Source organism: Penaeus japonicus, unplaced genomic scaffold (genome assembly GCF_977035675.1).
Source record: "Penaeus japonicus unplaced genomic scaffold, GWHDUDI00000001_assembly GWHDUDI00000021, whole genome shotgun sequence".
Taxonomy (NCBI): Eukaryota; Metazoa; Arthropoda; class Malacostraca; order Decapoda; family Penaeidae; genus Penaeus; species Penaeus japonicus.
Genome location: NW_028234423.1, coordinates 6406028 through 6423527, shown reverse-complemented (window position 1 = coordinate 6423527; position 17500 = coordinate 6406028). Strand labels below are relative to the sequence as shown.

Sequence of the window (17500 nt, the reverse complement as noted above, 5' to 3'; positions counted from 1 at the left end):
CACACACACACACGCACACAAACACACACATATTTAGATATGTGTGTATACATATGCAACGTTCTCTTGCTGCATCGTAGACACCTTCAGGGGCGACATGCAAGGATCTCAATGGAACTATCTCAGAGCAAGTATTTGTCTCACTTCTCCCGCCTTCATGTTTTGCTTCGTCTTATTATTCTGTTGTTCCGAAGTCATACTGAAGTAGAATAACAAAGTCAACTTCTCTTACTTTAGAGATGTGTTTGATTTCTTATAGGGAATATTAGTCTGTTCTGCATACTGCCTTTCTGTCTTTGATATTGATTGCAGATTGAATATTTATGGTGAAGGCCAGTCTGTCATATTACTATATTTTACAATATAAGTCATGTTTAGCAATATGTGACTGTTAGTATCACTATCTATATCACTAATAATAAATTCAAGTAACACATGATCTTGCAGGCATCCCGATATATCTCATGGCATATCTTAATAGAAAAATGCAACGTAAAAAGAGAAAAAGACATAATGCTGATAACACACACAACCCAACCAAGTAACATGAAATATTTTAGGCTGACAAAATCCCACAGAAATGATAAGCGTTATTTATCTAGCAGACTTCCAAGTTGATATAATATACCTCTTATCTTGCTATTCCTGTTTGTTCCTCTTAATTTGCATATGGTGTAAAAGGGACATTGCATTTGCTACATCTTGCATTATGATTTGCCGATATTCAGAAAACCCGATGAGTAATGGAGTCTCTACAAATAATATTTCAAAAGCATTTTTACGTATTGCGTAAGAGGGTGAATTAACATAGAATTCATCTTAGAGAAAAAGGAAAATAAAGAATAAAGACAATAAATCACATAAAAGTAATATCCAATATTACAAACACACGCACAAACTGTTTATAGTTCCACTGCCAAACCGATCTTTCTTATTATCCCGAAGCATAAAATGTCTTTGGTGTGAAGCCTCGACTCAAACACTGAATCCATGTGAGCGAAACGGTAAAGAATTCGAACCGGGAACAAAAGACGTAAATAAACACATAGGACGAGCGAATTAAAATGAATTTCTCCTCCTAGTTATGGGCCAAGTTTCCAACCCTTTAGCCTTGATTAAAAAGAATGTCGAGTTTTAGTTATATAAGTTTCTGCAATGAAAGTTGAGCATTTGCTCTGCACAATCCGAATACGAATATTTTGAAATATAACTTTCCTGTCTGTTTTTTACATGATAATAAAAAGAGTGTTTTCATGATTAACAACAAAAAAGCAAACAAACCCCATTATGCACCAAGTTTTACCAATCACAGAAAAAATATCCAATTCTGAGACTCATGCTTATCGAAATGCAGAAAGCTTGTGAAATGGTGCAGTCACAGAGTTAGTTGAATCAAAATACACTTCTCACACACTTTTATAACATTAAAGAATCCTGTTACTTTTTCTCCGTATTCCCCAATGCACTGACAGGTCATTTGCAATGGAAATTCACTCTGTTGCAAGACTTGGAGAGGAATCCAGGCTCTTTTCGAAAAGGAAAACGGAGTAGGACGATGAAACTGTAACGAAATAAATGTGAATAGATTAAAGCAACCGATACTAACCAGTGAACGAAATGCATTGAAAAAAAAGAATCATTCATTCAAGAAGTGGACAAAAGAGAACAAAAAATACAAACGACTTTACTTTACATCCAAGTTGAACTTTTGAAGTCATAGCTACAAGATCATTCTCCCTCTCTATCTCTCTCTCTCTCTCTCTCTCTCTCTCTCTCTTTCTCTCTCTCTCTCTCTCTCTCTCTCTCTCTCTCTCTCTCTCTCTCTCTCTCTCTCTCTCTCTCTCTCTCTCTCCCAGAAGAAGAAAAGTTTATGAAACTTCGATTAGATCTGTTGCACAAGGACTTCCTAATGTGTTTTTTACTTGATAAGCCTGGTCTGTTGTTCCTTTCATTAACAATATAATCTGCAACGTTGCAAGAAATGTGAAAATTGCAAAGATTGCAAAGGGATGTCTTTATAGACACGGAAAATAGAATATCGACTATTGCTTCAAAGAAGTTTTGAACTTCAATTTGAAGAACTTCAACCTTCATTGGAGATATTGAAGGAATTCATAATGCAGAATGACATTGCCTGGTAATAACAAAAGACTTTGGTATTCAATGCTGTCAAAAGCAACAGAATTGCGAAACAAAAGTCTAGAATCACGATCAACAAGTAAAAAAAACTGAAATTCAATAGTTTGTGTGTGTGTGCTATTGTTTGTTTGTTTATGTGTTTGTTTTTATTTGTTTGTGTGTTTTTGTTTGTTTGTGCGTGTGTGTGTGTGTTTTGTTTGTTTGTTTGTGTGTGTATGTGTGTTTGTTTGTGCGTGTGTGTGTGTTTTGTTTGTTTGTTTGTGTGTGTATGTGTGTTTGTTTGTGTTGGTTTGTTTGTGCGTGTGTGTGCACGTGCGTGCGTGCGTGTGCTGAATTCATATGATGACTAATTTGCTATGAATGTCTAAATGTCAAATTCATGATTTTCTTCGTAAAAGTTCCAGTAAAAGGCGTAGCAGCTATATTACAATATATTTTTTTTAAAGCCAGGAATACAACATTACCAAGAAGCACCACACAACTTTTCAACTAACAGCTCTTTTACACCAAAGGAAAAAAAAAAATAATAATAATAATAATAATAATTTCCGTTTATCTCGTAATCATAGATAATGTACATCTCGATCGCTCAAATAATGATTGGATATAGACATGAAAGCAAAGTTATCCATGGTAAAAAAAAAAAAAAAAAAAAAAAAAAGCGTAAATGGAGAACCGATCTAGAACCTTTGTTAATAATTCAGTAACACGGCATGAGAATACCGTGTTAAAGATATAGATATATCGATCTCCTTTATGTTAAAAAAAAAAAAAAAAAAAAAATAGTCTACAATATTGATAAAGCGACGTTGAAAAAAAAAACATAAAATATATGAGAATCCCATTTCAATTTACCTATTTTATGTACGGTGTTTTTTATTTGTTTGATTTTCGTTTTGTTTTTGTTTTTAATCATAGATAATGTACATCTCGATCGCTCAAATAATGATTGGATATAGACATGAAAGCAAAGTTATCCGTGGTAAAAAAAAAAAAAAAAAAGTGTAAATGGAGAACTGATCTAGAACCTTTGTTAATAATTCAGTAACACGGCATGAGAATACCGTGTTGAAGATATAGATATATCGATCTCCTTTATGTAAAGAAAAAAAAATAGCCTACAATATTGATAAAGCGACGTTGAAAAAAAAAACATAAAATAGATGAGAATCCCATTTCAGTTGACCTATTTTATGTACGGTATTTTTTATTTGTTTGATTTTCGTTTTGTTTTTGTTTTTAATTCTGTTGTTATTTTTCCTTTTTTTTTAGGATTCTTATAAGGATTATTCCTTTGGTCTGAATCGGTTACATCACTTATCCAGTCAACCCAAATGATATCAAACATTTTCCGAAAAACAAAATGGTGAACTCCCCCCACATTTTCCTAAATTCAGTGCCGACGTGACGTGAATACGATAAAAAAAAAAGTAAGTATTAAACCACGTTATCCACACTTTAGTGAATTAAAAAAAAAAACTGAAAGCGATTAATTTCACAGACCGTGAATTTTGTGATCACTGGACACAATGTACAGGGGGATTACCAACGCGTTTTAGAATTATTCAACCATATGTAATTAGTATTCACTCCTTATTTCGCCGCATATAGTAGGGATGAAAAGAATCCTTTACCCAGAATTCCATAGAATTCGGTAATGCCCAAATACCCAAATCCTATCTAGAGAATTAATGACGAACCTTGTGTGTTATTAACGGAAACGAATGGTTATACCGAAACGAGAAGAAAAAAATCATAATTTAATGGTCTTTAAAGGATAGAATAGTCTCTCCTATCGCTTATGTGTTATATAGTGTTATAGTGATGGACTATTCGAGATGACCTACTGTCTGCGAAAACTAATGTCGTTTTAAGGATTTTTTTTAGTTAGTTTTGAAGTCTGTAGTTTTATAGAGAGAGGGGGAGGAAACAGAGAGAGACGGGGGGCCAGAGAAAGATAGAAAGAGAGTGAGAGAGGCATAGGGAGACATAGACAGAAAGAGAAAGAAAGGTAGAGAGAGACAGACAGACAGACAGACAAACAGAAAGTCAGAGAGAGAGAGGGAGAGAGATAGTGAAAGAGTGTGAGAGAGAGAGAGGTAGAGGTATAGAGAGAGGGGGGGAGAGAGAGAAAGAGAGAGAGAAGGAGAACGAGAGAGAGAGAGAGCGAGAGAAAGAAAGAGAGAAAAAAAAGTCAGAGAAAGAGATATAAAAAGACAGACAGGCAGACAACAGAAACAGACAGAGAAAGAGAGAGGAGGAGAACGGATCAAGATAAGGAAGGCGACAGCTGCAATCCACAAGGATCTGTTTGGACTGATAACCGTCTCAGGATAGACAAGGAAAAATGCAACAATGCAAGCGGGAAATAAGAGAGTATTGTGCACAAAATACCAACCACTCGTCACGACTGGCTAAACGAAGAGGGAAATATACTCACTATAATGAAGAGGGAAATATACTCACTATATCGTCACTATCATTATATAATTAGTCTTAACGCCTATATCTACGACATAAGTAAATACCACTGGAATCGCTAGAAGAAATATATACGTGAGAAGTATCATATATTTTGTAACTATGCTCGTGAAAATCCTTCAAGAAGTTGTGGTGGTTTATGTGGTAGGGAAGCAGGGAAGATATTCGGGAGTAGATAGGGAAGGAGGGAAGATATTCAGAGTTGAAAGGAAAGTAAGGGAGTCTAGGTGTTTGCGTGATAGAGTGAATATTTGAGTGACTGTTCGCGTGATGGAATGAGTAAGTAAGTGATTTTGATTGAAAAGCAATCGTAAACTCGAAAGTTGAACGATCATAATAACATGATTGATATGATTAACAAAATTAATACGAATGCGAAATAGAATGAACCACCACACTGAACTTAACATAAAAACGCTATGCGACGATGCACGCAAGGCAACACGATAGCCTGTTGCAAATCAACAGATTCCCCTGCAAGAGCTACACTACATAACAAGGCTCCCCAGCTCAGGAATTCCCCCCCACATAATCCCACTCTTCTTTTAAACTTAATTTTCGATTCGCTACAAATTCCAAACTCACCCAGTTAAGACAAGTACATAACCCAGCTTATGCATGTTAATATATAAAACCTCAGAGATCTATGTTCCACAACATTTTTTTCAAACGATTAAAAAGCGAAATGAAACAACTCCCGCACCACTTTGTGATCGTGTGAGTGGCTCTCTTGACAAACGTCCTTAAGTAGGAAATTGTATGTTCGCGAAACTTGCGTCATATCGTCCACAATGACTCGGAATTTGCAATCGATTCTAATGGGAAAATGAAGATGATAGGATTGATTACCAATTAATGATTCTGACCCAAACCTTAAAGTCCTATTATGATTACAGACGCACGTAAACTTTGGCTTTATAGAGTAACTATTATGATTACAGACGCACGGAAACTTTGGCTTTATAAAGTAACCTGACTCCTGCTTTATCATTATCATTATCGACCCAAGTCCGTCAAATCATGCATATCGTGCAGCATCTCTGTGCCAGATGAAGAAACGGTCACGGGAAAGCAAGCGCAGATGATCGCATTAAAGACAATTCATTATGATACACATATATATATATATATATATAATATATTATATATATATATATATATATATATATATATATATATAATATATATAATATATATATATATATATATATATATATATATATATATATATATATGATATATATTATATAAAATATATATATATATTATATACAAATAGTTATCAACATTCAAAAGTACGTCACTCCGCACGCACCATCCGAATGCCAATCGAACACATCACCACAAAGCAATGTAATAAAGAGATGTAATAAATGTAATAAATAGATAAAAGCAATTTGATAAAGGGGAGATCTAATAAATGTAATAAATAAATGAATAAATAAATAAAAACAATGTAATAAAGGGGAGATGTGTTATCCCTACATTACCAATAAAACAACAAACATCAAAACAGCCACAACAGCGAGGGAACAGCTAACCCATATCCCTTAGCCTTTACATAGCTTTCCTCATTACTTTACTTTATTTTCACTTTACTTTATTCAGCTTTACTCATGCTCCTTGGTCAAAGGGATCCAAATATCGAAGCTGCCTGACGTTTCACTAGATGGTTTTATGCAACGCTCAGATCCTTAGGATTTAGACCCTGGAAGTTGAATGCCATGAGGTGATATAATGAGTAAATTCGTGTGAAATGATGTGAAGTTCGTGACACCAGATGAACGAAACTAGTGAGAGAAACGGAGTGAAATAGTGAAACTTGGTAGGTTTATGATAGTCCGATGGATTGAAATATTCAAGTTAGATATGATATATATAATATATATGAGTTAGATAATATCTAAGTTAGAAATATATGAGTTAGAAATATATAAGTTAGAAATACATAAGTTAGATAAGTCAAAATCCACAAGTATGATCTAATTCCTAAGAAAGAGAGAAAACCGCAAACCTTTTCAACACATTGTAGTAGAAACCACATAACTTCCAATGATAGAGAGAAAAAATTGAATTACCATTGACAAAATTCTACATCCGAATCGCTCAGAAAAGAATCTGACAGTGACAGTTGAAAATAGAAGTTGAAATCAGGATGGCATTACTCAGGGGACGATGACTTGCCTATCTCCCTTGTGTTTGTTTCTGTAACCGCCCTTCCTTTATTATCCCATGCACCCTTTCGTCAAAAGTTTTCAATAGATAAGAGGTGCAGGTTACGCGTCAATAGACTCCATATGACGCAAGTGAGGAATAACGAGGATGTTGAAAAAAATAGATGGAAAAGCAGGCTGCCAGATCCCATGTTGCATTGGACTGTTTATCGCGTGCAAGATACTTTAATCAACCAAGAGGAGAGAGATTGATTTTTACTCAGCTAGGAAACTGGAGAGGAAGTGAATAATGAATTTGAAAAGATTGATAATGAGAAAAAAAATGAATCCTCTCAGTTGCAACGCCAGTCATTGCACCAGAGAGAGGATACAAAATACAGCAAAATAGATTGAGAGATCTACGCATCATACACGTAAAAGGCTTCGTCAGTTCTTGAATAACGTAATGATACGATAATAAAATACAATTCGAAAGTAATTTGATTGTCCCGATACTTATCTTGTGAATGCAAGAAATGAAAAAAGAAAAGAAAAAAACTAGCAACATACAAGATATCATACAAGATACAAGATACAAGGAAAGACATTCAGGAGTAGACAGGGACAATCACTTTCCCCTCTGACTCCACAACCCACTTAATGTAATGATTAGAAGAAATATACCGATCACCATCAGGAAACTAACCGTGTAAGAAGAAATGAATAATCACAAATAGATATTCCTGCACAGTAATATGTTTTCCCCAGAAAAAAAAAAAAATCAGCGCTAAAGTTCCTCCTTCTTAACGCATGCATGGGGAAAGGAAAACAGGAAATAAAATCCCAAGAACATACACATGGGAGATAAAGGGGATAGTTATCCGGAAGGAATAGATAGGGAAGTAGGGAAGATATTCGGGAGTAGAGAGGGAAGAAGGAAAGACATTCAGGAATAGATAGAGAAGTAGGGAAGACATTCAGGAGTAGATAGGGAAGGAGGGAAGATATTCAGGAGTAGATAGGGAAGAAGAGAAGATATTCGGGAGTAGATAGGGAAGGAGGGAAGATATTCGGGAGTAGAGAGGGAAGGAGGGAAGATATTCGGGAGTAGATAGGGAAGATATTCGGGAGTAGAGAGGGAAGGAGGGAAGATATTCGGGAGTAGAGAGGGAAGGAGGGAAGATATTCGGGAGTAGATAGGGAAGGAGGGAAGATATTCGGGAGTAGATAGGGAAGGAGGGAAGATATTCAGAGTAGATAGGGAAGTAGGGAAGATATTCGGGAGTAGAGAGGGAAGTAGGGAAGATATTCGGGAGTAGAGAGGGAAGGGAGGAAGATATTCGGGAATAGATAGGGAAGGAGGGAAGATATTCGGGAGTAGATAGGGAAGGAGGGAAGATATTCGGGAGTAGATAGGGAAGGAGGGAAGATATTCAGGAGTAGATAGGGAAGTAGGGAAGATATTCGGGAGTAGAGAGGGAAGGGAGGAAGATATTCGGGAATAGATAGGGAAGTAGGGAAGATATTCGGGAGTAGATAGGGAAGTAGGGAAGATATTCAGGAGTAGATAGGGAAGTAGGGAAGATATTCAGGAGTAGATAGGGAAGGAGGGAAGATATTCAGGAGTAGACAGGGAAGAAGAGAAGATATTCGGGAGTAGATAGGGAAGGAGGGAAGATATTCGGGAGTAGATAGGGAAGGAGGGAAGATATTCGGGAGTAGATAGGGAAGGAGGGAAGATATTCGGGAGTAGATAGGGAAGGAGGGAAGATATTCGGGAGTAGATAGGGAAGGAGGGAAGATATTCGGGAGTAGAGAGGGAAGGAGGGAAGATATTCGGGAGTAGAGAGGGAAGTAGGGAAGATATTCAGGAGTAGATAGGGAAGTAGGGAAGATATTCAGGAGTAGAGAGGGAAGTAGGGAAGATATTCGGGAGTAGATAGGGAAGTAGGGAAGATATTCAGGAGTAGATAGGGAAGGAGGGAAGATATTCGGGAGTAGATAGGGAAGGAGGGAAGATATTCGGGAGTAGATAGGGAAGGAGGGAAGATATTCGGGAGTAGATAGGGAAATAGGGAAGATATTCGGGAGTAGATAGGGAAGGAGGGAAGATATTCGGGAGTAGAGAGGGAAGTAGGGAAGATATTCAGGAGTTGAGAGGAAAGTACGGGAGTCTAGGTGTTTGCGTGATAGAGTGAATATTTGAGTGACTGTTCGCGTGATGGAATGAGTAAGTGAGTAGAAGATTTTGATTGAAAAGCAATCGTAAACTCGAAAGTTGAACGATCATAATAACATTATTGATATGATTAACAAAATTGATACGAATGCAAAATAGAATGAACCACCACATTGAACTTATCATAAAAACGATATGCGACGATGCACGCAAGGCAACACGATAGCCTGTTGCAAATCAACAGATTCCCCTGCAAGAGCTACACTACATAACAAGGCTCCCCAGCTCAGGAATTCCCCCCCACATAATCCCACTCTTCTTTTAAACTTAATTTTCGATTCGCTACAAATTCCAAACTCACCCAGTTAAGACAAGTACATAACCCAGCTTATGCATGTTAATATATAAAACCTCAGAGATCCATGTTCCACTACATTTTTTCAAACGATTAAAAAGCGAAATGAAACAGCTCCCGCACCACTTTGTGATCGTGTGAGTGGCTCTCTTGACAAACGTCCTCAAGTAGGAAATTGTATGTTCGCGAAACTTGCGTCATATCGTCCACAATGACTCGGAATGTGCAATCGATTCTAATGGGAAAATGAAGATGATGGGATTGATTACCAATTAATGATTCTGGACCAAACTCTAAAGTCCTATTATGATTACAGACGCGCAGAAACTTTGGCTTTATAAAGTAACCTTACTCCTGCTTTATCATTATCATTATCGACCCAAGTCCGTCAAATCATGCATATCGTGCAGCATCTCTGTGCCAGATGAAGAAACGGTCACGGGAAAGCAAGCGCAGATGATCGCATTAAAGACAATTCATTATAATACATATATATATATATATACATATATATATATATATATATATATATATATATATATATATATATATATATATATATATATATATATATATACAAATAGTTATCAACATTCAAAAGTACGTCACTCCGCACGCACCATCCGAATGCCAATCGAACACATCACCACAAAGCAATGTAATAAAGAGATGAAATAAATGTAATAAATAGATAAATAGATAAAAGCAATTTGATAAAGGGGAGATCTAATAAATGTATTAAATAAATGAATAAATAAATAAAAACAATGTAATAAAGGGGAGATGCTGTTATCCCTACATTACCAATAAATACCAATTAAACAACAAACATCAAAACAGCCACAACAGCGAGGGAACAACTAGCTCCTTTCCCTTAGCCTTTACATAGCTTTACTCATTACTTTACCTTATTTTCACTTTACTTTACTTAGCTTTACTCATGCTCATTGGTCAAAAGGATCCAAATATCGAAGCTGCCTGACGTTTCACCAGATGGTTTTATGCAACGCTCAGATCCTTAGGATTTAGACCCTGGAAGTTGAATGCCATGAGGTGATATGATGAGTAAATTCGTGTGAAATGATACGAAGTTCGTGACACCAGATGAATGAAACTAGTAAGGGGAACGAATTGAAAGAGTGAAAATTAGTAGGTTTATAATAGTCCGATGGATTGAAATATTTAAGTTAGATGTAATATATATAATATATATGAGTTAGATAATAGCTAAGTTAGAAATATATAAGTTAGAAATACATAAGTTAGATAAGTCAAACATCGTGGAACTGACCCATAGAAATCCACAAGTATGAGCTAATTCCTAAGCAAGAGAGAAAACCACAAACCTTTCCAACACGTTGTAGTAGAAACCACATAAATTCCAATGGTAGAGAGAGAAAAATTGAACTACTAGTGACAGAACTCTACATCCGAATCGCTCAGAAATGAATCTGACAGTGACAGTTGAAAATAGAAGTTGAAATCAGGATGGCATTGCTCAGGGGACGATGACTTGCCTATCTCCCTTGTGTTTGTTTCTGTAACCGCCCTTCCTTTATTATCCCATGCATCCTTTCGTCAAAAGCTTTCAATAGATAAGAGGTGCAGGTTATGCGTCAATAGACTCCATATGACGCAAGTGAGGAATAACGAGGATGTTGAAAAAAATAGATGGAAAAGCAGGCTGCCAGATCCCATGTTGCATTGGACTGTTTATCACGTGCAAGATACTTTAATCAACCAAGAGGAGAGAGATTGAATTTTACTCAACTAGGAAACTGGAGAGGAAGTGAATAATGAATTTGAAAAGATTGATAATGAGAAAAAAATGAATCCTCACAGTTGCAACGCCAGTCATTGCACCAGAGAGAGGATACAAAATACAGCAAAATAGATTGAGAGATCTACGCATCATACACGTAAAAGGCTTCGTCAGTTCTTGAATAACGTAATGATACGAGAATAAAATACAATTCGAAAGTAATTTGATTGTCCAGATACTTAGCTTGTGAATGCAAGAAATGAAGAAGAAAAAAAAACTAGCAACATCCAAGATATCATACAAGATTCAAGGAAAGATATTCAGGAGTAGACAGGGACAATCACTTTCCCCTTTGACTCCAAAACCCACTTAATGTAATGATTAGAATAAATATACCGATCACTATCAGGGAACTAACTGTGTAAGAAGAAATGAATAATCACAAATAGATATTCCTGTGTAGTAATATGTTTTCCCCAGAAAAATCAGCGCTAAAGTCCCTCCTACTTAACGTACGTATGGGAAAAGGAAAAAAGGAAATAAAATCCCAAGAACATGGGAGATGAAGATGGGAGATGAAGATGATAGTTATCTGGAAGGAGTAGATAGGGAAGTAGGGAAGATATTCGGGAGTAGATAGGGAAGATATTCGGGAGTAGATAGGGAAGTAGGGAAGATATTCGGGAGTAGATAGGGAAGATATTCGGGAGTAGATAGGGAAGTAGGGAAGATATTCGGGAGTAGATAGGGAAGCAGGGAAGATATTCAGGAGTAGATAGGGAAGATATTCGGGAGTAGATAGGGAAGTAGGGAAGATATTCGGGAGTAGATAGGGAAGCAGGGAAGATATTCAGGAGTAGATAGGGAAGATATTCGGGAGTAGAGAGGGAAGTAGGGAAGATATTCAGAGTAGATAGGGGAGTAGTCTTGCCACTGTGTCCCAAGACTTAGGGAAACTATCTGTGTCACTTTAGAAGCGATTGTAGGGTACGTGGCTCAACCCTAAATCCTGGAACGACTTTGGGGGCGTGTTTTAAAGTTTATCAACTATCTCGAGATCTTGTCCTTTGTAGTGTGATAATGTTGTGATTTATAATGGTATTTACAATGATATACGAGGTCAGAATTAAGTAATTGGAAATGTTAGAAGTGTTGTAAAAACTTTAAATAGAAAATGTCACTCGTTTCGTCATATTGTCGTGATTTATGATATATATGAGGTCAGAATTAAAGATTTGAAAATGTTGGATCTATTGTGATTACTGCACATGTAAAAGATCACATGTACTGAGACCTTGTCGAGATCTGTATTGTTCAATGTTCAAAAGATAAGAAATTGTTAGAAGTGTCGTGTATATACTCCATGAAGACATCACATATTTGCAATGGTGAACCGGGACATCATTTATTGATATTGTCTCATGGCACCGGGGGAAACTCTTCTGCAATATCCTATCGTGGGTTTTTATCTAAGTCGAACTAACTTCATTAACAGTTTGTCATCATTTTGTCAGTTCGTGGACCTCTTTATAACCTGAAAAATCATTAATGCAGAATTGAATAACGTCCGATAGATAGAGCCACGCAGAGCTATCAAGAACAGGGAACGATTCACAATATCAAGAACAAGTGTCAGAAATTAATCTCCTCCAATACCCATATGTGTCACTATCAGTAATGATGTGTATCCCTCGCTACCTAAAAAAAAAAAAAAAAAAAAACGTGCATTACCATTAGACAAGTGTACATTCTTGCGTGTCTTGGGGAAGAGTGGGGGGTTGGGGGAGAGGACGAGGGCATAAAGTAAAGGCTTGAATTACTAAAGCCTTTTGGATTATATCATAATAAAATATCCACATATAAACATGAAGCCATTTAACTACATACCTATTCTCACTCCCGCTGATAGGGTCATTATACTCACACCACACACACATACACATGCATATATGTATACACGTCCCCCTCGTGTGCATATGTATAGAACGTTTACATTTCCATTTATATAGATCCCCCATACAATAAGCGTACAAACACACATATTTAGTTAAAAGTCTCCCTCGTGACAATAGATACTTAAACGTAACAACAAAAACAACCAAGATGTCTTGCCTTGACGTACCTTTCTAAAGATGTCACCCCCAAACACACACTAATAGGAAGATGGCCGGCAGTCACTCGTGTAATATTCAGCGAAGGAAAGGTGATTACCCGTTCTGCCCATTTCTCTTCTGAAGGGCCAGGGGGACAGAGACACGTCTAATTTTACCAGCGTGATAGACCGAGTTATAGTACCGTGTTCACGTGAAAGTTCGTTGGGAAAGTAAGTTGGACCTGATTGTGTTGTATCGGGGAGTGGTTCTGCGGGTGAATTCGTTGCTTTATACTAAAGTTTGTTGAGGTGTTTTGATTGTTTATTGTTAGGTGTACATTCGATGTTGATCAGTTTATCTAAACACATTATTTTCCTTACTCATCGATGTTATATGTCTAATGCATTATATACTTCACCTTAACGAGCCATTCATACAAACACACATAAACAGCCGAGCAAACACACAAAGACACACAGACACACAAAAGAAACAATCAAACACTCAAAAACACATACATACAAAACAAAGAAACAAACAAAAACTCAAAGACAATCAAACACACAAGAAAACAAACACACAAACTAACACACATACACCTACATCTAAAATAAACTTTTCCGAATCTCCCAACAGAAGTCGAAGCCGCCTTCACAGAGGGTCACATCGCCAGCATGATTGGGGTCGAGGGAGGTCATGCGATCCAGAACTCCCTCGGGGTCCTGCGAGCGCTCAGGGACCTCGGCGTGCGCTACCTCACCTTGACCCACACGTGCTCGACGCCCTGGTAAGGTCACTCGACTCTGGGATCGAGGTTGTGTGGGCGCTGTAGTGTAGGCCCTTCGTTGGGGTGTCATGAGGTCTGGGTGTGGGTAGGGTGGGGGGGTGGGGCTTGTTTTGAGATCAAGGATTCTTGGGGATTTTGGTTCAGCGATTCTTTGGTTGGTTTACTCTTTAGATCTGAGATTCTTTGTTTATGTATTAAGTTTGTTTGTTTTTTTGGTTTTGTTTTTCCTTTTCCTTGTTGGTCTATTTTTGTGTTATATCTTACTTTGTTTGTTTTTGTTATTTTTTTTTTGTTCTAGCCTACTTTGTTAGTTTGTTTTTGTTAGATTTTTTTTTTGCTCTAGCTTACTTTGTTAGTTTGTTTTTGCTAGATTTTTTTTGCTCTAGCTTACTTTGTTAATTTGTTTTTGCTAGATTTTTTTTCTCTAGCTTACTTTGTTAGTTTGTTTTTGTTAGATTTTTTTTTGCTCTAGCTTACTTTGTTAGTTTGTTTTTGCTAGATTTTTTTTGCTCTAGCTTACTTTGTTAATTTGTTTTTGCTAGATTTTTTTTCTCTAGCTTACTTTGTTAGTTTGTTTTTGTTAGATTTTTTTTTGCTCTAGCTTACTTTGTTAGTTTGTTTTTGTTAGATTTTTTTTTGCTCTAGCTTACTTTGTTAGTTTGTTTTTGCTAGATTTTTTTTGCTCTAGCTTACTTTGTTAATTTGTTTTTGCTAGATTTTTTTTCTCTAGCTTACTTTGTTAGTTTGTTTTTGTTGGATTTTTTTTTGCTCTAGCTTACTTTGTTAGTTTGTTTTTGCTAGATTTTTTTTCTCTAGCTTACTTTGTTAGTTTGTTTTTGCTAGATTTTTTTTGCTCTAGCTTACTTTGTTAATTTGTTTTTGCTAGATTTTTTTTCTCTAGCTTACTTTGCTAGTTTGTTTTTGTTAGATTTTTTTTGTTGTAGCTTACTTTGTTAGTTTGTTTTTGTTAGAATTTTTTTGCTCCAGCTTACTTTGTTAGTTTTTTTTTGTGTGTGTGTGTGTTTAATATCCTTGTTGATTTAAGTTTGGCTCAACCTTTCCTTGTTGAAAAGAAAAATTTGGTTACCATTAGCTTTGCGTTTCTTTGTTGATTTACTCTTGATTCTTTGATTGCTAGTTAGTATATGCTTGATTCTAAGATTCCTTACTCTTGATTCTGGGATTCTTATAGATTCTATGCTCGATTTTACGGTTCTTTTTTATCTAGCTTTTCAATCTTTGATTCCTTACTTCAATTTACAATTTGCTATTAGTCTGCTTTTGATTCCTTCAATTCAGATTAATGTTATTTGTGTTTCTATCATCCTGGACTTTTTTATTATTATTATTAATATTCTAAATATCAACTTTATTCTAAATTTCCTTTTAGTATTTTTTTTTTCGATTCCTTGTAAGTCTATCTTCGCTTCTTAGACCTCAACGCTCCGTTTGGATATTGATATATTAACACTTCAAAAAAGGCTTTCCATATGTCCATATACTTTAGCTGAGGCTGCTTAGCAATGCAAGAAGCCAGTAGATAGGTTTTCTATTGCATACTTTTAAACTATGGGCAATATACGACTATGAAGTCTATGGTAGTTGATGGAAATTTTAATTAATATAAAAATGGTGATATATTCCGAACGAGAGAGTGCATTTCGAAGATGCTAGTATTGGTGACGAGAGCTCTGCAATCGAGTTACTATGGTGGGCGTAAATATTTGCCCAAATAACGAAGCCGGAGATGGGAGGAGGATAGCGAGAGGAGAGAGAGAGAAAGAGAGAGGGGAGCGTGAGAGCGAGCAGAGAGAGAGAGAGAGGGAGAGAGATCAGAAAGAGAGAGAGACAGAGAGCAAACACAGAGTGAGAGAGAAAGAGAGAGAGAGAGAAAGAAAGAGAGAGCAAGCAGAGAGTGAAAAAGAGAGCGAGAGAGAAAGAGAGAGAGAGAGCAAGCAGAGAGTGAAAAAGAGAGCGAGAGAGAGAGAAAGTAAACAGAGACTGAGAGAGAAAGAGAGAGAGAGCGCGAGCGCGAGTAGAGAGACAGAAAAGAGAGAGAAAGAAAGAAAGAAAACCAGAGAGGGGAAAAAAGAAAGAAAGAAAGAATGAGAAAAGCAAAAGAGGAACTAGAGACAGAGGCAGAAACACAAGATAGAGAACTGACGACCACACTCCTTATAGTGACTGTGACTAAAACTTTTATTAGGATTCAAGAAAGACTTTTGTTATCACGAGTCAGCAGGAGTAATAAAACAGGAAGAAGTTCGTTTATGATGGAGTGTTAGGAGAAAGAGAGAGATAGAAAAGAAAAACGAAAATGCAATCTCGTTCTGTTAAGTTACTGGTAAAAAAAATAGATATAGAAAACGAGCAAATGATTATGAGGATGGATAGATAGATAGATATTGATATATAGATATAGACATGTGTGTGTGTGTGTGTGTGTGCGTGCGTGTGTGTGTGTGTGTGTGTGTGTATGTATGTATGTGTGCGTGTATGTGTATGTGTGTGTCTTATCAACCAACCTACATATCTATCTATGCAATAACCGACCCACTTATGCATCCAACCACACCATTGACTCATCTTCCCCTTTTTCCCTTTCCCCTTTTTCCTCAGGGCGGAGTGTGCCAGAGCCCGCGAAACAGACCTGGAGGATCCCAATTCGCCGCGCGGTCTCACGCACTTCGGAAAGGTGAGTAAGTTTGCCTTTGGAAGTTAGGGTGTGGTTTGTGATACTCTGATAGAGCGGGAGAGGTGGAAATGGGCGTGTGTGTGTGTGTGTGTTAGGGGATGTGGGAAGGGGGAAGGGTGAAGGGGGGTTAGTGTGTATTTGGAGGGAGGGGGTAAAGGGAAGGCTGTGTTGTGTGTGGGGGGGAGGTGAGTGTTTTTTTTTTTTTTTTTTTTTTTTTTTTTTTGGGTGGGGGGGGGTGGAAGGGTGTTTGGGGGAGGGAGGTGAGTGTTTTTTTTTTTTTTGGGGGGGGGAGCCTGTGTGTGTTTGTATGTGGGGGGGGGGAGGTGAGTGTGTGTGTGTTTTTTTTTTTTTGTTGTTGTTGTTGTTTTTTTTTTGGGGGGGAGTGGAAGTCTGTGCGTATTTGTGTGTGTTTGTTTGTGATAGTCTGCTTATTTGCATGTGTGTGTCTGTGTGTGTGTTTGTACTTACTCGTGCGTTCTTGTTTTTTTTCATGCAATATTGGTGAAAAACAATACTATAACAATTTTTCAAAATATATATATATATCAACGCTACTGGTTTTCCTGTGTGAACCAGCAGCGCTTGATGAAGAACGGAAAACATTTCATAACCTCGCCCTCTCTGAAATGTTTCGTTATATTATTTGTACTTTTTTGATCCATTAATTCGTAAATCTTGTTATAGTTTAGGATGCATGCTGTATGATAAAATTAATGCGGGCACCGAAGAGGAAATGAAAAAAAGATTGAATTGTGTGAGATTCAAAATGTTTTTTTTTTTTTTTTTTAACCAAAATGACATATGACATATATCGTTTTGAATGTATTTGTGTTTTTGTTCATTTGTTTGGGTGTTT

General features: G+C 36.8%; 1 protein-coding gene across 1 annotated transcript in view; it reads left to right on the top strand.

Moving 5' to 3' along the window:
- Positions 1 to 17500, top strand: part of LOC122248214 (dipeptidase 1-like) — a 98108-nt gene that overhangs the window by 21955 nt on the left and 58653 nt on the right. Inside the window, exons 7-8 of the mRNA XM_086549020.1 lie at positions 13799 to 13949; positions 16569 to 16644. Coding sequence (XP_086405146.1) covers positions 13799 to 13949; positions 16569 to 16644 — 227 coding nt within the window. The remainder of the gene's footprint in view (positions 1 to 13798; positions 13950 to 16568; positions 16645 to 17500) is intronic.